Here is a 24,584-nt window from a genome sequence, read left to right as displayed (position 1 = left end):
TCATGTTCCAAAGGCTGATTTACAAAGAAGCAACAGTGCAACTAAGATCTTCCAACAGCACGCATAAGATGGGGCCAGACACACAACAGGCCAAACTTGAGGAGCTGTGGCCTCTGCGCAGTCTAGCAGCATCAGCAGCCAGAGTCTCCGTCCTTCGGTACACCTCACCTCAAAGTGCTCCCCTGAATTTTCTCCGTGTGTTCAGTGGGAGAAAAACTGGTAACTTTTATTTTTACAGACTCACTTGGATATCCTCTTTCCAGGGAAACTTGTAACAAAGTGGGAACTGTTAGTAATTATTCACTTTGAAAGCCTGCTCAGTAACCCAGATGGCTGGCTTGGGGCGTGTGCCAAGAAGGGGGTGAAGCGGCTGCTGGGAGAGAACCAACACGAGCAAAGGCAAGGAGCACCGAGCCCTGCGTGGCAAGTCCAGCGGTGCACCTTTGGCTGAAGCACGAGGTGTGCACAGGGAGGAGTGGGCAATGAGCCTGGAAACGTAAGTTGGGGCTGAATTATGGACGACCTTGAATATCAGAGTCTGGGCTTCCTTTGGTAGACAATGGTGAGTCCTTGCAGAGATCTGAGCAGAAGGGCAGATGGATCAGAGTTAAGCTAAAGATGGACAAGTCAAAGAGCAGCACAAATGACGTAACAAGAAGCCAGAGATAAAAGGGAAGAAAGTTTGAACTCTGTATTCTGCGTGTAAGGAATCTTCATATTAAATTCCTTGCACATCCTAAGCACTGTATATAAACGTCGGTTTTTAAAGGCAGTTTGAAAGCCATTTAGGGTAATATGCCAGCCATAAGGAAGGAAGAATGGGTGTGTCCCATGTTAAACCCACAAAAAGTTTAATTAAATATCCTCTCTCCTGCAGAAAGCCAGCCATTCAAGGATGGAAATGGAAATTACCAAGAGGAAAAACAAAGTGCACCCTAAATCCACAATGTTTTGACATGCTCCCTTGAACACAAAGTCTGTTTGGGTTGCAGCAACAGCCAAACTCATTAGGAATAAATGCAATTTAATTTATAAAAGTCTTATTTCTTCACTCTGATTGATTTATATTGGGCAGCCCTTAGCTCTCGAAATTAGACATTTGGCATTTACAAATAGGTACCTACCAGAACATCTTTTAATTATAAATTCTTCAGTTCACTGAAGGAAATATCTTCATTATGCACTGAAGTGTCAGCTAAGCATGCCTTCAGACATAAAAGTCTAAATAAACCTTATTTCAGAATAGGTTAAAGTCACAGCCTGATTTATTTTCATAATTTTTCAATTAAGACCTTAGTTTTTAAGAGCAGTTTTAGGTTCACAGAAAAATTGAGGGGAAGGTACAGAGATTTCCCATATATCCTTTTCCCCCCAAATACGCATAACCTCTCCCATTATCAACATGCCCTCCAAAGTGGTACATTTGTTACAAGTGACAAACCTCCACTGACACATCATAATTACCCAAATCCGCAGTTTACATTAGCATTCACTCTTGGTGTTGCGCATTCTATGGGTTTGGACAAACGTATAATGACATGTATCTATCATTATGGTATCAGTATTTTTCACTGCCCTAAAAATTCTCTGTGCTCCACCTATTCATCCCCTGGCAACCATTGATCTTTTTACTGTCTCCATAGTTTTGCCTTTTCCAGAATCTTATATGCTTGGAATCATACAGTAAGTAGGTTGCCTTTTCAGATTGGTGTCTTTCACTTAGGAATATGCATTTGAGGCTCCTACACGTCTTTTCATGGCTTGATAGCTCATTTCTTTTTAGCACTGAATAATATTCCACTGTCTGGATGTACCACACTTTATTATTTATCCATTCACCTATTGAAGGACAAGTTCTGAATAAAGCTGCCATAAACATTCAATTGCAGATTTTGGGGTTAACACAAGTTTTCCGCTCCTAGTTTTGTAAGAAACTACCATACTATCTTCCAAAGTGGCTGCACCATTTGCATTCCCACCAGTCATGAATGAGAGTTCCTGTTCCTCCACATCCTCACCAACATTTGGTGTTGTCAGTGTTCCAGATTTTGGACACTCTCATAGGTGTGTAGTGGTATCTCATTGCTGTTTATTTTTCAATACTTCTAAATATGCCATGCCCAAAGACAGAATAAAAAGATAAGAACAGTACCATCTATTTTCAAGATGTCTAACATAGAAATAATTCAACATTTCCTTCATCCATATGTGACACATTTCATGCCCTTTTCTACCCAACTACAGGAGAAGGTGTGGGGTATGTGGCTTAGGGAAAGGCAGATCGGGTTTGAACTCTGCTCTGCTAAGCAGGTAATCTTGGACCATTTGTCTAATCTCTCTGAACATCACTTTCTAGTCTATAAAAAGGAGGTTACATGGGTTACATTGGACAATGCTAAGGAAAGCATCAAGGACAGTGTCTCACACATAGAGAGTGCCTTTAAAAAATGGGGCATTATCATTATTATGTTTTAAGTTATTATTATTATTCATATTTATACCAATAATACCATGCCATTCTTTTGTAAACGAAGGTTAAAAAAGAATCTCAAATGCCAGGCTTTATATTGCAACGAAAAAGGGAGGCAGGGGGAAATGGGCCACGGGAGAGAAGCCATACAGAGGAAAACAGAAGAATATAAATGAGTCAAATTTCTTTGGGGCCCATTTAATTTCCCACTGACCTACTTTAGTGGACTTTAGGTCTCCTGGGGCCAATTTACATAAATGGCCCTAAGATGAAAAATATGAAAACATAGTCTATCTGAAATCAAGGGGATAAATAAACTCTTAAGGGCCCTTGGAGGTCAGTTTCTGGAGAAAAAGATGATGGGCTTCAGCTGCCTGGAGGGACCAGTGAAATCCACTCTGCCGTATGACAGCTGCAGGGCCAGCATCATACCTTTTGGAACAAGTCTTGTAATCCTCTCCTGTTATCAACACTCTAGTGAGCCCAAGTTCTCCAATGTCCATAACAAGTTGATAATACTCTTCTAACAAAGCAAACAAAACTTCATAATGAAACACACTCAAAAATGTGTCTGGCACACACTTGACCACTAGGAATGACAGACAGCAGTATCCAGAATTGCTCCTGCCTTAATCGGCTACAGCTACTTTAACGATTTTGTGTTACCTCTTCCAGAGAACAAATTTGACAATGACAACACAGGCACAAATGCTCCTTGGATGGCAGCAGCTTTACTCTACAATGGCCTCATTTGAAAGATGTTATTTTTTCTTCTACAGGTGTACTGGGATGCTCCTTTCTTATAAACCATCCTGACTAGAGAATAACACTAATAAAACAGGGCTGATCATAGAACTTCTGCCCTAATCTCTGTGGAATATCAAGCAATTGGCAGCAAAAGGAGTCATTTCCTCCCAGCCATTTGATCAAATGCTGCAGACATTCCTGGATTCTTGAATATTCCTAAATGTCCACAAACCAAACATCTTCCATACTGTGAAACATCATCATTATTTTAAAGGTATCAAAATTACTTTGACCTTGAGGAAAAAATTAATAGCTTGCGGAAAAATAGAAACTTTTGTACATGGGTGGTATAAGAATATAAACTGACCTAATTTTTTGCAGAAAAAATTGTCAGTATCTATAAATGTTTTCTATTTTCAAATAGTCCCAGTAATTCCACTTCTAGCAATCTATCCTATGAAATACTTACAAAAATGCATGAAGATATTATTTGTAATAGCGAGAAAAACAATGTAACTGCCCTTCAATAGAGACAAAGTAAGTAACTGATGGCACCTGTCCTAAGGAATAGCTATTAAATAGAATGAAGTACAATTTATATGTCTTGACATGGAAAAAGTCAATTGCCAAAAATTACATTGTAGCATAACATGTATCACGATTCTACATTAGCAAAAAATGAAAAATACATGAAAAGCTACAAAAATCCTATGTGTACCTTCTGTATATATTTGTACATGTACACAGAAAAGTTTGCAAGGCTTGAAAACCAACTATTAACAGTGGTTACTTCTAGAGGGTGAGTATGATGGGGCAGAGAAAAAGACATTCCATTTACTTTAAATTATACATGTAAGTGCTGAATTTTATGATCATGACCACATTTTAGTTTTTCAAAGGAAAAAACCCTTTTAAATGCCTCTTACCTTCAGTCAGCTGTTCCAATGATCCTCTAGAAAGAAGACTTGAGAAAGATTCTACGACTGTGCATTTTTTCCTGTATCTGCAGAGAATAAGTAGAAGGGGAGATGGGAAGTAGAAAGAAAAAATAACAATAATCAAGCTCATTTTCATTTGACATTCATTTCAGTCACAATCACACCAAAGAGTCACCAAAACAGAACTCTAAACCCTAAAATCTCTGGGGCAGAGACCACCCTTTTGAACCCTGCACATCCAGCTCCCAGCACTGGCATCCTGTGGGCATTTAATCCAAGCTTACTGAACAAGTGCATGGACAAACATACACATAACAGTCAATACTAACCCTGTCATGCACCTTCCCTGATCTCTATGGCTAAAATCAGTATTTCTGTTGTTAAGGGTCACCTCACCACGGGTTAAGAATGGAGTTAGGGTGCAGTGTTTGGAAACTCTCTTCCCTTGAGGGGCTGGAAACATAATTACAAGAGGACATAATTTCAGCAATGTTAAAATTCACCAATGCTAGTTAACAGCTTTTGCTAGGAGCTTCCTATACACACAAAGATTAAAATAAAAATGAAATTCCATGTCATTTCCACCAAGCAAAAGTGTTTAAATATATCCATTTAGACAAATAAAAGACTCTCTTCTGACTTTGCAGCATTTCCCATATAAAAGAAGAATGCTCCTTGCTTGGCCGGGCTTGGCATGTGGTACCTAAACGCTCCACCAGGGGGACCCCGAGAGATGCTTGCTGCTAATCCCACTGAAATCCTCAGCCCTTCTTGGTAAGTTCAAGTACCAACGAGAAAAGTGGAAGATATAGATGCCACGTGTTCCGCCATCCCAGCATCCTACTGTAATTCTTTAGTGGAAATATTTTTATCTCCCGTACATAAAACTACTTGAGGCCAGGAACCTGTGATGCTCAAGTCCTTTTGTATAACCGTGGCCAACTTCCAACAGAGCTCTCAGTCAGGCTAAGTGCATTTTGTCACACAGACAGAAAGGTTTGTAGGCATGTCTCAAGTATTTAATTACTCAGCTCATACTTTTGGCAGGTTTGTAAGGCGTCCTTCATGGCAGAAATGCCATTTTGGATGTCCTGTTGCTCGAAGGTCATGACGGCCTGTAGCACCACAATGGTACTGTAGCCCAAGGCATGGTACATGCTCTCCTTAGCCCTGGGGAGAACACAGAAATTATTACATTTCAATTCAACTGAAAAGCATTCAGGTCTCATCTGAAACTAATCACAAGAAATTCTAGTAAATCCATGACGTGACTTTCACAGTAACAACTTTTACTCCTTCACCATGGTCACTGAAATAATATGGACTATGAAAGACATGCCCTAAAGAACTCAAACTCTGAGGACTTGCTAATTCAAGCCCAAGCAGGCAGCATGAAACTTTCCAGGTTGAAGCAGAGTGCGGCATATGCTGTTCCCTGTTTGAGCACAAGGGGGCAGCCTGCTGACTCATTTCCTAGAAAATGTTTCAAAGCAAACCCAATTTTTCCCAGTTGTACAAGAAGCAGTGTACCATCTTTTGCTCTGAAATAAGTGCTAAAATAAAGGCCACTGGAAATATAGTTTGTGACAGAGAAATTCTGATATGTTTTTTGAAAGGTAAGTCTTGTTTAAAATCATCCCCTCCCTTCTCCCAGCCAGAGGCCACGAGGAAACAAGATTTTTGCAATAAGTTAGGTCAGCCACAAAGGGCCCAGACAAAAATTCATGGTAGATCTCTTACCAAATCTAATCCCATTATCTGGGAATCCTGATTAAAGTTCTGGATAATTCAAATTATCAAGTTATCTGTTCGATTCTTAAGGACATTCAGCCCAAATGGATGGCACATCCCAGACTCTCAGGCTATGAAAACCTCACCATCTCTTTCCTCAAAACTTCTCAAGCTATGTTAATTCGTTATTTATAAGATCTACAATATTAATGCATGGTTTTATTTTTAATTCAAATACATTTTTAAAATACTTTTTTTTGCTGCTCTGCAAAACAAATACAAGCCACAGTATACTTTCCCCCCAAGAAAGAGTCTAAACATCCTTTGGTAATTTGCAGTTAGTCCCAAACAGTGAGGGCACTGGCTATTCAAAAAAAGAAAAAAGAAAGAAAGAAAAAAAAAGGAATAAGAGGAGCCCAAAGTGAATCAGCAACTGTGGTTTTAAACCTCACGTTTAAAAAAAATTTTTTTTTATTGAAGTGTAGTTGATTTACAATGTTGTATAAACCCCACATTTTAAACCAAAAGCTTCTCCAAGGGGAAAAAAGTATTCAAGTGGGAAAAACGTATGTTTAACAGTGAAACATGCATAAAGATCAGAGAATATAAAACTTGACTAAGTGTAAGACTGTCATTTATTTTCATTCCATATTATGACCAGCTGGGTGTCAGTGGAGGAGAAAAAATGGAGACTTTTTGAATAAAAAACAAAGGAGACAGGCAGGCAGATTGAGAGAGGAGAGACAAGGAGAGAACAACAGGCAGAGAGAGAAAGAGAGGGAGGGAGAGAGGAAGACAGAGGAAGACAGAGGGATATAGAGACAGAAGATGAAGAGACACAGACAGAGAGAGGTCTGAAGGACTAAGAAGGACAGAAGGAAAAAGGCAGATACAGGCAAGGTAGAGCAGTGGTCCCCAACCTTTTTGGCACCAGGGACCAGTTTCGTGGAAGACAATTTTTCCACGAACAAGAGGGGTTGGGGTGGGGGGGTTTCTGGGTGATTCAAGCGCATTGATTTATTATGGTCTCTGGGCAGTCAAACCTCTCTGCTAATGACGATCTGTATTTGCAGCCGTTCCCCAGTGCTAGCATCACCCCTCAGCTCCACCTCTGATCATCAGGCATTAGATTCTCATAAGGAGCGTGCAACCTAGATCCCTGGCCTGTGCAGTTCACAGTAGGGTTCGCGCTCCTACAAGAATCTAATGCCACCACTGACCTGACAGGAAGCAGAGCTCAGGAGGTAATGTGAGTAATGGGGAGTGGCTGTAAATACAGATGAAGCTTCACTCTCTCACCCGCCACTCACCTCCTGCTGTGCGGCCCAGTTCCTAACACACCCCAGACCAGTACCCGTCTGTGGCCCGGGAGTTGGGAACCCCTGAGGTAGAGGATGCGAGACAAGCATTGGGTGGAGACAGCCCTGGGCAATTACCATAGGACTTCACCATCTATTTTATCATCTGTTCTTAACCTCTGAAATGCTAACTGATCGCAGCTCTTCTAAGTCTGAGACTCACCACAGCCTCAGTAGGCACATTAATTTCTAAGATTCAAAGGCAATGACTAGAGTCACATCACCCTGCTCACCCTACAGACTCCTCAAAGGAATGAGAGTCCCACTCTGTGCCCACGTAAATGTCTTGAAATTATTATCTGAGGTCTAAGCTTCATCCAAGGAAGACACTGTGTTTGGAGGCACAAGGTAAGATTATTCCTGCCGAGCAGGTGGACACTGGGGTCAAAGTGAGGCCTAGTAAGAAGGCTAAGCATAGGTTTTGCTGCCACATCATCAGAATTAACAGGTACTATTAATTGAAATGAAACTGCCTAAGTGATTTATCACATAAATAGGGAGTCCCAGTAAGATTTTTATTATCTTAAATTTCTTTTTAGCATCTGAGATTACCATATTTTAGTTCTTCCCACACCCGTTTCTTTTCTTTTTTTTAATTTATTTATCTTATTTATTTATTTTTGGCTGCACTGGGTCTTCGTCGCTGGGCACGGGCTTTTCTCTAGTTGTGGCGAGCAGGGGCTACTCTTTGTTGCAGTGTGCATGCCTCTCATTGTAGTGGCTTCTCTTGTTGCAGAGCACAGGCTCTAGGCACACGGACTCAGTAGTTGTAGCTCCCGGGCTCTAGAGCGCAGGCTCAGTAGTTGTGGCTCACAGGCTTATTTGCTCCGCGGCATGTGGGATCTTCCCAGACAAGGGATCAAACCCGTGTCCCCTACATTGGCAGGTGGATTCTTAACCACTGCGCCACCAGGGACATCCACCCATGCCCATTTCAAAAGAAACTTTTCTCAATGATATTTAAGTTTCAGAGGAATATCCATAAAAATATTTCACTGAAGAAAGCCAAATGAAGCTCTATGAAACTAATAAGATGACACTATTTGAACAAGTATAGAAATTAAGATAGGAGAAAGAATCAGAAATGCTCTACTAATTAAAGTTGAAACGACAGATTTCTTAACTGGATATTAAAACTAATCAACATTTAGGGGTCTCAACCAAATTAGTTTATAAATATTCAGGAGGAAGTGCAGAAAAATTAACTGACAAGAATGACATCAGAGACAGAATCATCAAAAGCATCCAAAAAAATATATTTTATCTAAAAGAAATAAAGTTAATTACCATGGTCGAAGCAATTCTAAGGCATCTGTAAATTTGTTACTTAGAAATAAGTTCAGTGCCATTGCACATTCTTCCAGGCCACTCCTAAGATCCACCTTGGTTGACATTGACCTAAAGATCAAGAAAAAAATACACAGAATTTCTACAGTTTTTACTTTATCAAGTTGTTACAGGGAGTGTGTGTGTGTGTGTGTGTGTGTGTGTGTGTGTGTGTGTACACTTTGGAGACAGAAGGACAGGCTGGAATTCTACTCTGTCACTTACTAGCTGTGTCTCTAACCTCTGGGAACTTGACTTTCTCACCTGTAAAATGGGAACACCACCAACTACTTCATGGGGCTGTTTTGAAGATGGAACAAATTGACAAATAATGATCATAGCAGGCACTTAGTAAATGATAGTCCCCCCATCACTCCGAAGACCACAAGTGTAGGAACTACATCTATTCATGAGTGGGAGCAGAGGTTATTTTGTTTTAGTTTGATTATGTAGGGGTAAGAATGTATGTCAGTGGAAAACTGCATCATCTAAAATCTAAAGAAGACCCTGCCAGGTTGTTTTTGATTCCACAGGAACTATCTTACAGCTCTGTAAATTATACGTAACTGATATCAATACAAAATAACTGTTGTCTATAGACCCGTGTTAAAAAAGAGACAACGGGCCCAATCATCAAAAAAATCTACAAACAATAAATGCTGGAGAGGGTGTGGAGAAAAGGGAAACCTCTTGCACTGCTGGTGGGAATGTAAATTGATACAGCCACTATGGAGAACAGTATGGAGGTTCCTTAAAAAACTAAAAATAGAACTACCATATGACCCAGCAATCCCACTACTGGGTATATACCCTGAGAAAACCATAATTCATAAAGAGACATGTACCACAATGTTCATTGCAGCTTTGTTTACAATAGCCAGGACATGGAAGCAACCGAAGTGTCCATCGACAGATGAATGGATAAAGAAGATGTGGCACATATATACAATGGGATATTACTCAGCCATAAAAAGAAACGAAATTGAGTTATTTGTAGTGAGGTGGATGGACCTAGAGTCTGTCATACAGAGTGAAGTAAGTCAGAAAGAGAAAAACAAATACCATATGCTAACACATATATATGGAGCCTAAAAAAAAAAAAAAGTCATGAAGATCCTAGGGGCAAGACAGGAATAAAGACACAGACCTACTAGAGAATGGACTTGAGGATACGGGGAGGGGGAAGGGTAAGCTGGGACGAAGTGAGAGAGTGGCATGGACATATATACACTACCAAACGTAAAACAGATAGCTAGTGGGAAGCAGCCGCATAGCACAGGGAGATCAGCTCGGGGCTTTGTGACCACCTAGAGGGGTGGGATAGGGAGGGTGGGTGGGAGATGCAAGAGGGAGGGGATATGGGGATATATGTATATGTATAGCTGATTCACTTTGTTATACAGCAGAAAGTAACACACCATTGCAAAGCAATTATACTCCAATAAAGATGTTAAAAGAAAAGAGACAGCAGGCGCAAAATGGAGTCATTTATGCTAAGCCCCACCAGGACTTAAAGCTATAACCTAATTACAGTTCCAACCTTCTCCAAGAATGTGACCTCTAACCAGCCAACCTGGAATTTCCTGAACAGCACTTGGAAATCCACTGATAGACCCCTTCCACTCCCCTTAGGAGGGCAACCTAGCCTAAAACAATGCATTCTTTACTATTAATTTCCTCTTTCCCCTGCTTCTTCCTTGCCTTGAAAAACCTTTCCTTTCCTGCAGCCTGAAGGAGCTCCTTTCTCTTGCTAGATGGGATGCTGCCCAATTCACGAAGAGTTTAATAAAGACAATTAGATCTTCAAATTTAGTCAGTTGAACTTGTTATTTAACACATGTAAATTCTGTCCTGGCCTTCAATCGACTTCCCTCCTCCACTGTGGAAGAAGCTAGTTTTGCCTGAATCTGCACATTCATTTCAACATTCCTTTACTCCATATAAATGTGTGCTGTTTCGATATCTCCTTCAAATCTGTTTTAACATCTGCCTAGTTCTCTCCCTGATTAATGAGTTAAGTAAAATTTTTAACATCTGTTCATTTTTACATCTGTATGAGTCATGATTTTACCTTTTGAAACTCATGTTAATTATTTATGATTGATAGAAATTCTGCCCTTTAAAATGAGAGCCATCTCTAAAATGTTTTGTGTAACATCTTTTAACAAGAAAATATGTCAGTAAGGAAATAAGCAGTACAATGATTCATTTCAAAGATCTGAAAGTTGAATTTCTGTGCCACCATTCTCTCCATATTCACTTCTTAAGCAGGAAAACAAAAATGCCACTTCGGTTACTCATCTTCCAGAAGTGGGTTCTGAAGGTGCTGCAGGGAACCACCCACCCTCTGCCCCCAGGTCTTCTCATGGCTGGTTCCTTCTTGTTATTCAGATATCAGCTCAAAAAGCACCAACTCAAGACCTGCCTCATTGACCTCAGCCCAACCTCTCCCATTGTTTTGTCTGCTCTATACCACTTATTACCATCCAAAATATCTTGTGCCTACATTTGTGGACCTGTTTGTCTTTGGCTATCTTCCCTCTCTAGGATATAAATGCAAGGAGGTTGTTTTAGTCACTGCTATGCCCCCAGGGCCTTTGGTTGTATCTAGAACATACTACAACCCCGTAAGTATTGTTGAGTGGCCGGATGGGTTGGGGGGATAGAGCGCTGCTCTGCGAGACGCTCAGCAACAGAATTCCTTATGCCTGGGACCTGAAAGCCTCTCTCCTCCAGGGTGGTGCAGAAAGGAGACAAGCTCTTGGAAAAGGGGTTAGCTGGAGAGCTCATTTTGTGATGGTTAATTTTATAAGGCAACTTGAATGGGCTAAGCGATGTCTAGATAGCTGGTACAACATTATTTTTGTGTCTGTGAGGGTGTTTCTGGAAGAGATTAGCCTTTGAATTGGTGAACTGAGTAAAGCAGATGGCCTTCCCCAATGTAGGTGGGCATCAGCCAATCCGCTGGGGGCCAGGATAGAACAAAAAGGCAGAGGAAGGGGGAAAACGTGATCTCTTCTCTATTTGAGCTGGGACATTTATCTTCTCCTCTCTTGTGCTTCTGGTTACCAGGCTGTCGGGCTTCAACTGAACTGCACCACTGGCTTTCCTGGTTCTGCAGCTTGCAGACAGCAGACCATGGAACTTCTTGGCTTTGATAATCACGTGAGCCAATTCCCATGACAAATCAATCTCTCTCTCTCTCTCAATATATCTCCTATTGGTCTTCTTTCTCTGAAGAACCCTAATACTAACACAGAATTGCTTTGTCCTTAAGTTTCTAGTGAATGAAGAGGTCAAATACGAATGCTAGGAGTTCACAAACCTCTCTCATGAAAATTTTTCACAAGTAAACTGCTTAATACCTTCCATATCAGTCCAGCTCCAAATTTTGTCAGTGTTAGTTCCTGAACATCTCTTGGATTTATCCTGTTTCACCTCCACTGCCTGCCAAGTTAGCTGTCATTTGCTGCCTGGTGTCTACAGACACATTTCTCCCCCTACTTCCTCCCCCTACCTGCCCCCCCCAATCAAATCTCTACCTAGAATTCATTCAGCTAATATTTATGGAGCTCTAACTACACACCAGGCACTCTTCTAGGTGTTGGGAATACACACTGAGCAGACCCATAGGGTTCCCGGCTGTGGAAGAGCTGGGGAGGGAGGGCAGACTTAAAACAAGGAGACCAGTAACTAAGATCATCTCAGACTGGGATAAGTGGTCTGGGGAAGAAACTGGCTGGGGAAGGGGGTGAGGTGAGGCCCAACATTAATGAGGATGCTCATAGAAAGTTCTTGAAAAGGGTGACATCCAAGTGCTGCAGAGTGGAGGCCGCCATGAGAATATCTAGGTTGAGGGGAGAAGGGAGGTTCTAAGCTGGGAATGCGGTGAGCAAGGCAGAGAGTGGGAGGAAATGAGGACAGAAAGCCGGCAGAAAACAGAAACCACGGTGGCAGAGAAGATGGACTTTGTTTTGTTTTGTTGTTTTTGTTTTAAATAGCAATGTTATTTTATTTTTTTAATTAATTAATTTACTTTTTTTTTTTTTTTTTTTTTGCAGTACGCAGGCCTCTCACTGTTGTGGCCTCTCCCGTTGCGGAGCACAGGCTCCGGACGCGCAGGCTCAGCGGCCATGGCTCACGGGCCCAGCTGCTCTGCGGCATGTGGGATCTACCCGGACCGGGGCACGAACCCGTGTCCCCTGCATCAGCAGGCGGACTCTTAACCACTGCACCACCAGAGAAGCCCAATTAATTTACTTTTTTAACATCTTTATTGGAGTATAATTGCTTTACAATGGTGTGTTAGTTTCTGCTTTATAACAAAGTGAATCAGCTATTCGTATACATATATCCCCATATACACTCCCTCTTGCAGTCTCCCTCCCTCCCACCCAAGAAGATGGACTTTATTCTAAGAACAAAAGGAAATTTTTAGCTCAGCAACCCCCACTCCCTTCCTCATCACCCCTTCCCTTCAACCATTAGGTTTTCCAGTGTTACCTCTCACCTGTTCTCTTAATTTCCACTCCCACCAGTTCTCTCAGAGTACAGCTCATCTTTTGTTACCAAGAAATGGGCTGAGAACAGATACCAGTCCCCTTGCCACAGAAACAGCCACCTCTGCATCTCAGCTGGCCACACTGGCACCTGGGTGGATGCACTTGCAAGCCCAGCTCAGAGGGAGAAACAGAAGTAGGCACTCGGCACCTCCAAACACCGTGAACTCAACCTTTCTAAGCGTTTTACTAACCTGTTCACGTGAAATTAAGACCCCCTCCCCTCCAGAATACCAGTGCTACCATGTGTTCCACAAAGAATGACCAAGAGAGCAAGTGGAATCTCAGCTAGGACTTCTCACACACGTCTTGGGGTCAGCTGTTCTCTCCATTCCCGCTGCCTCCACATTAACTGAGACTATCACCACTTCAAGCCTGAATTCTGAAACAGTCTCCAAGAATGCCTTCGTATTACCAGCTGTGCTTAGGCGGCTCTCAAACTTTAGCATGCATTCAACTCACCAGAGGGCTTGTTAAAACAATACCACTAGGCCTCACCACCAGAGTTTCTGATTCAGTAGGCCTGGGGTGGGCTCAGCAAGCTCCCAGATAATACTAATTTTTCTGGACACCACCCTCAGACTATTCTGCCTAAAACAGATGTTCAATCACACTGCCCCCTTAGATCAAAGACCTAAAATGGCAGCCACACTTACCACATAAACCCTTCTGCTCAGCCTCATAACAACTGTCCAACCAGCCTAGAGTGATGAGTACGACTATTTAAAAACAGCCAAAGATCTCCAAGAGGCTCATCGTTGTGACATCATCCTCCTGAAGCCTGATGTGATAGAATGAAAATTCCTGGGCCGGCAATCAAAGTCAGCATTGCCATTCTCTAGCCTGTGACCTTCAGAAAGTCACTCCACCTCCCTGAGTCCACTGCCTCATCTTTGAAATGCCCTCCCATTTCACAATGTGTGCAGGAGAAACCAAGGCCATGGTTGCTACGAGGGTACTTGGTGAACTGTCAAGGCCTATGCAAATTAACAACCATGTATATATAATTCTCCAGAAGCTGTGAGCGCTCAGCCCTTCTCAGAGGGACTATACACTCATGGTCTCCATCTGTGGAAACCCCACCCAGGTGCCTCTATTAATATATATCTTCAGTAAATATATATCTTTCTTCCTGTTTCTGAATTAGAAGATATGTTCATCTAAAGGCAAAATGAGTTTTTCAGTCTTCTACTTTAAAAAGGATGGGCTTCCCTGGTGGTGCAGTGGTTAAGGATCCACCTGCCAATGCAGGGGACACGGGTTCGAGCCCTGGTCCGGGAAGACCCCACATGCTGTGGAGCAACTAAGCCCGCGAGCCACAACTACTGACCCCGCGTGCCACAGCTACTGAAGCCCATGCGCCTAGAGCCTGTGCTCTGCAACAACAGAAACCACCGCAATGAGAAGCCCGCACACTGCAATGAAGAGTAGCCCCCGCTCGCCACAACTAGAGAAAGCCCGTGCGCAGCAATGAAGACCCAACGCAGCCAAAATTAAATAAATTTAAAAAATAAAATAAAATTAAGTAAATAAAAAGGAAAAATATCTAAAATAATAACTTGTTTATGTACTGAAGCAACTGTGGAACACAAGCCAAGTTAGCAATGATGACGGGGGGGAAAGAATAAAATGTCAATATGGAAGATAAAGGAGGAATAAATTATGTTCAGAACATCTGAAGCATTATTTGTTACAAAGTTTTTCTTATTAAAACCTTACTGGTGGGCTTCCCTGGTGGCGCAGTGGTTGAGAGTCCGCCTGCCAATGCAGGGGACACGGGTTCGTGCCCCGGTCTGGGTAGATCCCACATACCACGGAGTGGCTAGGCCCGTGAGCCATGGCCGCTGAGCCTGCGCGTCCGGAGCCTGTGCTCCTCAACGGGAGACGCCACAGCAGTGAGAGGCCCACGTACCACCAAAAAAAAATCCTTTAATCCTGAGATGCTATACCTCTGTTCTTCTTCCTGCTTTCGACAAGTTTCTCAAGTAGATCAAGAAGACAAAATATACTTTGTCTTAGAGATTTGAAAGTGGGCAACCTTGTCGTCATTCCATTTCCTACGCAAGGCCAAACAACATGTCTCTCAACTCAGAAAGATATGGTAAGAGGAGGAAATGATGGAAAGGCTCAGGGCCAGGGTGGAAAGTCTTTCCTCCTTTTTCCAAAAGTGGCTTTAACACAACTGCTTCTGGGTGTCAACAGATATGAAGTGGCGAACACAGAACTTAACAAATATCCGCAACTTTGTCACTGGTGCCCTGGAAGGACACGGGCGATAACTCAAACTCAAAATATTTCAGAGTTTTGCAAGGCATTTCAGTTAGCCATGTACTGCTCTCGACATCAGGATCCTTACATGGAAAGATTCTTTCCTGGCTCTTTCAAGTTGAAGTATAATCAAAAGAAACCATGGTTGTCAAACACTTTGTAAGACTAAACAGATGAGAGGGATTACAACCAGGGAAGCAAATGGGTTCATCATTAAAGATGCTCTGGCCAGGAAATGAGGAGATGGAGCATCAAGATGCAAATCAACCACTGCCTGGCTGAGGCACCTTGGGTATGTCACCTGCCATCCAGGATTGCTCGTTTGTGAAAGAGTGACTAAACTCCCCCCTTGATTGCCTCACAGCTTTGTGTAGAAGAGCAATACACCGGGTGTCAGTGGAGCAGTCACATGGGGAGTATACATTAGCTAGGGTGCCATTATGCTCTATGCGGTCTAACTACCCACATACTTGCTCAAGTTTGAAGCACTGCTCAACTTTGCAGATGTCCTTCTGGGCTGCTTCACAATAAATTTACAAGTGCTTGTTTTTACAAATGCATTAGAAGACCTGTTGACTGAAAGGCAGAGTAGGAATATTTGTTTCATTTTTTTAAAGAAAAATCTTAATTTTAATAATTTAATTTTAAAATGAAACCTACAAATGCTAATACTATACTTCTTACGTTTCCCTTCTGTTTCTTCCTTTATGTCTTTAACCTTTTCCTCTCTGCCCTCTTTCCAACTCAGAAAACGCACAAATTTCACTCATTTCTACTTAAAGTAAAACCAGCCAAAAAGATAACTTTCGATTTTGTCTTCTCTCCTGAACTTCTCCCACTCCTTCTCTTCATAGGCAAAAGCTTCAAAAAAGAGTTGACTCTCACTTTCCCTACTTCCCCTCCTCCCATTCATCTTCCACTGTAGCCTGGCAAGGAACCCTCTAAGCTAAAGGTCTATGATGACCTTACTACAAAATACAAAGGATGCTTTCCAGCCTTTATCCACGTAGACCTCTCTGCAACACCTGGCTCTGTTGACCTCATTCCAGAACTCACCCCTCCCCAACCCCTTGCCCATCTTGCAGCTACCATCTCATTTAATCATCCTGTCCCTCAAACCTCCATAGCTCTGCATGAAATCATTCCATTAGCTGCTCCTTCAATGTCTGTGTTCATGGGGCTTCCTTCCTTCACTCTCTTCTCATTTGTTTTGCTCTCTCTTAGAAAGAGCACATACAGTTCATGCCTTCAAAACTACACATCGGGCTTCCCTGGTGGCGCAGTGGTTGAGAGTCCGCCTGCCGGTGCAGGGAACACGGGTTCGTGCCCCGGTCCGGGAAGATCCCACATGCCACGGAGCGGCTGGGCCCATGAGCCATGGCCGCTGAGCCTGCGCGTCCGGAGCCTGTGCTCCGCAGCGGGAGAGGCCACAACAGTGAGAGGCTCGCGTACCGCAAAAGAAACAAAAAACAACAACAACAACAAAAAACTACACATATGCTGAAAATTCCCAGTCTACCGATACAGCCCAGAGCTCTCTCTGAATGCTATGCCCTTAATTTATCACTGCTTTCAGTAATATTTTTTAAATTTATTTTATCCCAGCTTTCAAACTCAGCATTATATAAATGTTGATGCAGTGGTTACCTAGGAAACTATCAGATCAGTTAGAGGACAACTATGAGGGAGGAATACATATTTCTGAAGATAGCTCAGATTTCCATGAGCAGAGACATATGAAATTAAAAAGTAATGTGGAAAATAAACGCCTTCAGATGCTGAGAAGTTATTTTCAACTTCATCTCCATTCCTCAGTCCTTATAAATATTGCACCCCTTCCTTATATTGTGAGGGTTGAGTCCTAAGACAAACCGCCAAGCCCATGAGTATTGTGAACATGCTCAAAAGTAGCTGAAATTTCAAATGCAAAATCTAAAAGGCCGAAGATGTGCTGTATAAAGTTGAATAAACACGTAAGGATAAATGGAAAGCACTTATTCATGGTATAAAATAAAGCTTTAACAGAGTTGCCTTAATAACCAAGAAAGGAACAACTTACATATTCAAAAAATGACAACTGGCTAAAGTAATTCTAAAATGGGCAGAAAGGAACAGTACTTAGCAATCAAATATGATATTATAAAACATATTCAGTGGAAAGGAAAAATGTCATGATATATTATGCTTTGAAAAGTGGGTTACCAAAGAGTAAAATTAATATGATCCCAATTTAGAAAAAAAAATAATCTCTCTATATATGAAGAGAAAAAGAGAGAATACACACCCAAAAAAGTTATGGTGATGGTAATACATATTTTATCTCTCCTTTGTGCTTTTGTATATTTCCTGAATTTTCTACGACAAATGCTTCTTAAATGCACTTTTAAGCCAAAGTTACAAGAATACAATTAGAAAAACAATCACAATACAATGTTCAATGAATAAGGTATGGCTACATCTATATCAAGGAGCACATGCCTAGAGAAAAGACTGGAATGAAATATACCAAAATTCTAACAGTCCGTGTTAAAGTGCTCCTAATTCTTCTTTCTTCCATCTTCCCCGATGCTTGGCAATATGGTTACATTATTTCATAATAAAATAAATGGTTAAAATTTTTAAGGATAAAAATAGGCTCAAGAGGGAGTTGTACCCCAAGAGTTGAATTTGGTTTTGTTTCTGCTTTTATGTAACAGGGTCACCTACTCACTAAATCCCTTAGGAGCTCCGAGACTCCTTCCCTAATTTGTAAAATGGGCACTACACCTGCCCAGGCCTCTCTCCACCCTACCCATTAGTAAAACACAAAGCCCTATCATAACATCAACACTGCAATTTACCCAAGGGTTGGACTGCTCTCCCCAGTCCCCCAGGAATACCCGCACCGCCCCCCCCCGACCCCGTTCCTGACCTTTTCACATTAGATGTTCGGTGCTGTCCGGATGCCTGTTTTGTATCAAATGATGAGAAGTGTTGGCTGCTTGTTGCCATATCTACACGAGAAGGCCTGTTAATAAAAAGGCAGTGAGGTTATTACTTCTTTGTCTTACAGGAAAAGTCTACATAGATTAAAGTATACAAGACAAGTCCTTCAATTATTTATATTATCTCACTTCCATTTCTTATCAGTTTTGAAAATCAAATAGCAGAATCCACTCAGTTACATGGTGAATATTCCTGAAATACAGCCCCAATAAAATAAACTTATTTTTCTTTATATTTCAGTACACAAAAAAGAAATTAATGAAATCACCCCCCAAAACTCTCCACCCAAAGATAACATTGTAGCTTGTATATATCCTTCCAAATCTTTTCCCAAGTAAATCTATCTATCTATCTGTCTATATTTTTCTTAATTGAAATGGAATATTACTGTAGGGGAGGAAAAAGTTTTTGTCAACCCTTTTAGGGTCCCCGGCTGGGTCTGGAAATTAAACTGACAAAGACAGATCAACAAGAGAAAAGCACACAAATGTAATTGAATGGTTACATGTACGTGAGAGCCTTCATAGGAGAATGAAGACCCAAAGAAGTAAGCAGAGCAGAAATCTTTTATACCTTTCTGACAAAGAAACAATACATTTGTCAAGAATTGGCAAAACAAATGGTGAAGGCCTAGTGGTAAATGGTGAAGGAATAACTTGGAATAAATAAGGGTTCATTTAACAAGATTTGTCTGCAGACTCTCTGAGCTGTACGAGTCTGTCTCCAGTAAAAACAGAATGTATGTCCTACACCTTGAGGCAGAAAGAGGGAACTTTTTCAGTGTTTACTGCTTCTTGATTGCCTTCAGCTCAAAATGATTTTTATGTCAAAGAGGCATACGTATTTTAGGATAACATATTCTGGTTTCCTTCATTATATGCTAAATTTATCCTGAATCTTTTCTTCTCAACAAATACAGAGTTGCTCTATCATAGCTAGTGTCCACATGGCGGTCTACTGAATAGAGGTGACATAATTGGTTGCCTCTCCCTCATTTTGAGGCATGCTAGGTGCTCCAGTTATCAATACAAACAATACTGCAATGAGCCCCTTTACTCACTTGCCTGATTATTTCCTAAGGATAAATTCTGGAGTGAAAGGGCAAGTATTTTGTAAAATATCTTATGTTTTAAAAACTGCCTTGTTTCCCATTATATATTTATACCACAGAATGCCGAGGTAACATAAAGGAGCTGGAGACCAATCTGGTTTGCAGAATCTTAGGCCACATTTTGACCTAGATCTACCGCAGAGACACACGCGAAGGCAAGCCTACTGCAGAGAAGGAAACTTCCATAGAGCTTAAGAATAAGCCCTGCCCTGTATATAACAGAATCGTCAACCTCCCATCAACGATTCACCTTAACTGTCCACAAGCCATAGAGAAGAGAGGAAAGGGTTATTGACCATCCTTTTAGGAAAGCTTCTTTTTTTTTTAATTCTAAGATGTCAATGCCCTTATTGTACATTAAGTGGAGTTTGATTATATTCTACCTTCAGACTTCCCAATACCCGGTAATATTTTATATTCAACATTCATCTTTTCTTGAACGTGTCAAGTTTCCTAAATTTCATACATCAGGTTAGGGGAAAATCAAGGTTCTTTTCAGAAGGGTGGTTGGGTGTGGGTGATGGGAGAAAAGAAAACGCCACGGTTAAGTGGAAATGTAGCTTGAAGGCATGTTATTTTCTATCACAAGAACTTCTTACCAGGAGAATGGAGGAAGCCCTAAGCACTTAGGTAAACGAGACTCCAGGGTACTGACTGACATCTCAGTTTACAAGCAGGGAAAGAGGAATAGATAGATTCAAAGGGCTGTCTAGCCTTTTGGACCATTCTTGCCTATCTGTTCCCTTACAGATTCATTTATAAGGGCTAGAAAAATATGTTCTCTGAAATGTATATAAAAATATCCCCATTTCTCATTTGCCTTATCTTTAATTTTAAAATTCTCCCCAATATTGAAATTTTTATATAATCAAAATTAATCATTTCCCTTTAATATTTCTGATTTTGAGGGCACACTTAGGAAAACCTCCCCTCCACAAAGATTATATAACATAATTGCTGCTTATTTTTTTAATATTTAATGTGCTGATCCATTTACAATTTGAGTATATGGTACAAGATAGTGCTGTGTATTTTTCTTAATCTTTTGCCATTTTTCCCAAGCTAATTTTTAAAAGCCTGTATCTTTACCCCAATGATTTGACATACCATATATATAAAACACTAAATTAATTAAGTTCTGCTAAAATCAAGTCTGTTGTGTCAGGTAAATGTTGCATGTTTCAAAGCTACAATTATAGCATCTTTACCAGGCAGAAAACACTTAAATTTAGCAGAACTTAATAATTATTAATAAAACAATACTAGATTTTTTTCATTTTTCTGGGGTACAAAAGTTTCATTTTTTATGCTTTTATATACATGTACATTAAGTCCCAGAAATTCTACAGTATTTTAAAATTCATATTAGTATCACAATAAGTACATCATGCTACAAACTGATTTTTTTCCGTTTTTTTTTATAGACCTAATTCACTCACTTACTAGATAGTAAACTACTATCTAGTATTTTATCAAGAACCTATTTTCCCCTTTTTTATGAGAAATGCTTAAACACATGGAGAAAATAATTTAACACACAAGTATATCTAGAATCCACTTTTGTGTACAGTGTGATCTAAATTTAATTGTTTCCCCTATGGATGGGCAATTATCCCAATAGCAATGAATAACTCATCCTTCAGCTACTCAGTAGCTTTGAAATAAGATAAAAAAAAAGATTGCATGCCCACTCAATGCCATCTTGGAGCATTGTCTAACAGGCCCACCCAAGGAATATTTCATTCTATAAGGGATATATCCTTGTTTGACTTGCTATTTTCTATGAAGGTCTATATTCTATAAAATAATATGTTAACTTGCAGATTTTTTTTGTCTGGTACATATGCAAATAATTTGGTATGGTTATGGTTTTATTGCCTTGTAAGAGATTAACCAGTTTTGTATATAACAAATCATTCGAACATTCTTCCTTCAATTCCCAAATGCTCTTCGAACAGTTTCACCATCTTGATGATTTCCTCATTGATAAGTAAATGTTTGACATGCGTTTACAGTAAAATTATCACACTCCAACATAATGAATGATGCTGTTATCTCTAACCCAGGGCAGGTTTCCGTACATGTACAGGGCAGTTTCAGGCACTCTTTTGATCCATTCACTTATTTGCCTCTGTCTGCACCATTCACACAACTTTCATTAGCTTGGCTTTATTAGATCCTATATGGCAATGGGCAAGCCCTCTACTTTATTAAATGCTCTTTGGGGGAGGGGGGTGTCTGGGACTGCTATTGCAACTTCATTCTTATTTACAAATTTTAGAATCAGTTATTGTAAAGTTCCAAGAAAAGTCCTGCTGAGGTTTTGAGTGGGACTTCATTACATTTTCAGAGATTTTGCAGAGAACTGTAATCTTTACAATATTATATTTTTCACATCTATACACATTTATTCAGGTCTTCTCTTACTTCCTTCAATAAAGGAAGGAAATATACATAAAACACTGCACTGAGGTACGTGTACCCTTGCAAAGACGCCATGCTAGATGTTCCTTATATTGTTTTAGTTTTAGAATGTGTACCACCAAAGCAAGTACAGTCAGTAAAATTTTAACTGAAAAAAATGACTCGTTTTTTCCACTTCTGAGCATAACCTAGACGTTAAACTCAAATGTCAGGAAAAAAATGTATTTTTAGCTAGAGAAAAATATTGCTACTGGGTTTATAGAGGCTAAGAAAAACAGTACATCATATTTCATTTACAGGTATAGGTATGCTAGGAAATGTGTCCTTATTTTGCCCTGATTTTACTGCTTTAATTTCTTTAAGTTTTTAAACAGCTTTATTGATACATTATTCACAGACCATACAATTCACTCATTTAAATTATACAGTCAATGTTTTTTAATATTCATAGATAGTATGTCACTTTCACCACAATCTAATTTTACACTTTGTCACCCAAAAGATACTCTATATCCATCCACCAGCAATTGCTTCGCATGTCCCTCCACCTCTAGCCCTAAGAAACCACTAATTTACTTCCTGTATGTACAGATTTGCCTATTCTGGATGTTTTATATTAATGAAATTATATAATATGTGGTCTTTCATGATTGGTTTTTTTCACTTAGCATAATGTTTTCAAGAGTCATTTGAGCTGTTGCATGTATCAATACTTCATTGTTTTTTACTGCTAAATAATAATCCATTGCATAGATATAACACACTTCATTTGTCATTTCATTAGTTTATGGGTATATGGGTTATTTCCACTTTTTGGCTATTATGAATAATGCTGCTATTAATATTCATGTACAAGTTCTTGTGTGGACATATACTTCATTTCTCTTGGTATATAACTAGGAGTGGAATTGCCGAATCCTATGGTAACTCTATGTTTGACATTTTGAAGAGCTGCCAGACCATTTTCCAAAGTGACTGTGTGATTTTACATTCCCACCAGTAATGTATGAAAGTTTCAGTTTCTCCACATCTTGGACAACACGTGTTACTGTCCATCTTCGGGGGTGTGATGGTATCTTATTGTGGTTTTGATTTGCATTTGTCTAATGACTGGTACTGAGTATCTGCTTAGCTATATATTAACCATTTGTATGTCTTCTTTGGAAAAATGCCTGTTCAGGTTCTTTGGCCATTTTTTAATTGGGTTACTTGCCTTTTTATTATCGAGTTTCATACCACTCTGAATTTTTTTTTAATTAATTTATTTTTGCTGTGTTGGTTCTTCGTTTCTGTGCGAGGGCTTTCTCCAGTTGTGGCAAGTGGGGGCCACTCTTCATCGCGGTGCGCGGGCCTCTCACTATCGCGACCTCTCCTGTTGCGGAGCACAGGCTCCAGACGCGCAGGCTCAGTAGTTGTGGCTCACGGGCCCAGTTGCTCCGCGGCATGTGGGATCTTCCCAGACCAGGGCTCGAACCCGTGTCCCCTGCATTAGCAGGCAGACTCTCAACCACTGCGCCACCAGGGAAGCCCACCACTCTAATTTTTAATCACTAGGTAGAACTATTCTCAGATGAAAAGCTTACAGCTTCATTTTTTATACTTTTTCTCTCATTCAAATCATAGTTAGCAGAATCAATTCAAATTTAATTTCCCCCAATAAATCTGATACAATGAGCTATGTTCCTGCACCATGAAATACAAGCTAGACTATTTAAAAAAGAAAAAAATGAAATAAAATTTCAAAAATTAATAAAAAGACACTTAATATCTTTGAGGCTTTTTCATCAAAGTTAAAATCTCTCTTTAGGGGACGAGAGAAATGCATGAAGAAAGACCAGTGGGTGTGCTCCAGGAGGCACCATTATGAAACCTACAGTCGGAATGGCGCCCACTGGAGCTATGACACAGGACTCCAGGGGCACCACCGACAGATTTCTGGGAAACCTACTGCTTCATATTATTGCCCATATGACCAACCTGTCTTTCTTACCAAAGAAAACTGCTCCTCAGACCAAATTCTGTCCCACGGATGATGTTTTCAAATAGCCATTCTCATGGCCAGCGATGAGAGGAAAAAGGGAGGTGCTACTCCTACTGCTGGGAGAGCAGAACAGCCCAGAAATTACCAGGCACTCCCCAAATACATGTTACTGTCAACTTCACCCCCTCGCCTGCTGTGCTATCAGAATCAAAGGAAAGGGGCTTCCCGGTGGTGCAGTGGTTAAGAATCCGCCTGCCAACTCAGGGGACACGGGTTCAAGCCCTGGTCCGGGAAGATCCCACATGCCACAGAGCAACTAAGCCCGTGTGCCGCAACTACTGAGCCTGCGCTCTAGAGCCCGCAAGCCACAACTACTGAGCCCGTGCGCCACAACTACTGAGCCTGCGGGCCACAACTACTGAAGCCCATGTGCCTAGAGCCCGTGCTCCACAACAAGAGATGCCACCGCAGTGAGAAGCCCACGCACCGCAATGAAGAGTAGCCCCCGCTTGCTGCACTTAGAGAAAGCCCACACGCAGCAACGAAGAGCCAATGCAGCCAAAAATAAATTAATTAAAAATAAATAAATTTAAAAAAAGAATCAAAGGAAAGAAATTTCAACATTTTTTTTTGCCATACTAGTCCTACCCTTTAGAGGGAAGATCTAAAAAGCTGAAAAAGGCCAA

At 40.7% G+C, this 24,584-nt stretch overlaps 1 protein-coding gene across 3 annotated transcripts in view; it reads right to left on the bottom strand.

The window, feature by feature from the left end:
- The window catches only part of TTC39B (tetratricopeptide repeat domain 39B), a 124,415-nt gene that overhangs the window by 47,859 nt on the left and 51,972 nt on the right, over nt 1–24,584 (bottom strand). For all 3 annotated transcript variants that reach the window (XM_082629144.1, XM_082629145.1, XM_082629146.1), the window contains 4 exons: nt 18,309–18,404; nt 8,532–8,642; nt 5,194–5,325; nt 4,144–4,220 (listed from right to left, as the gene is read on the bottom strand). In XM_082629144.1, the coding sequence (XP_082485270.1) occupies nt 4,144–4,220; nt 5,194–5,325; nt 8,532–8,642; nt 18,309–18,404 (416 nt within the window). The remainder of the gene's footprint in view (nt 1–4,143; nt 4,221–5,193; nt 5,326–8,531; nt 8,643–18,308; nt 18,405–24,584) is intronic.

Source organism: Mesoplodon mirus, assembly GCF_964341445.2.
Source record: "Mesoplodon mirus genome assembly, chromosome: 1".
Classification (NCBI taxonomy): Eukaryota; Metazoa; Chordata; class Mammalia; order Artiodactyla; family Ziphiidae; genus Mesoplodon; species Mesoplodon mirus.
This window is presented reverse-complemented; position numbering and strand designations above follow the sequence as displayed.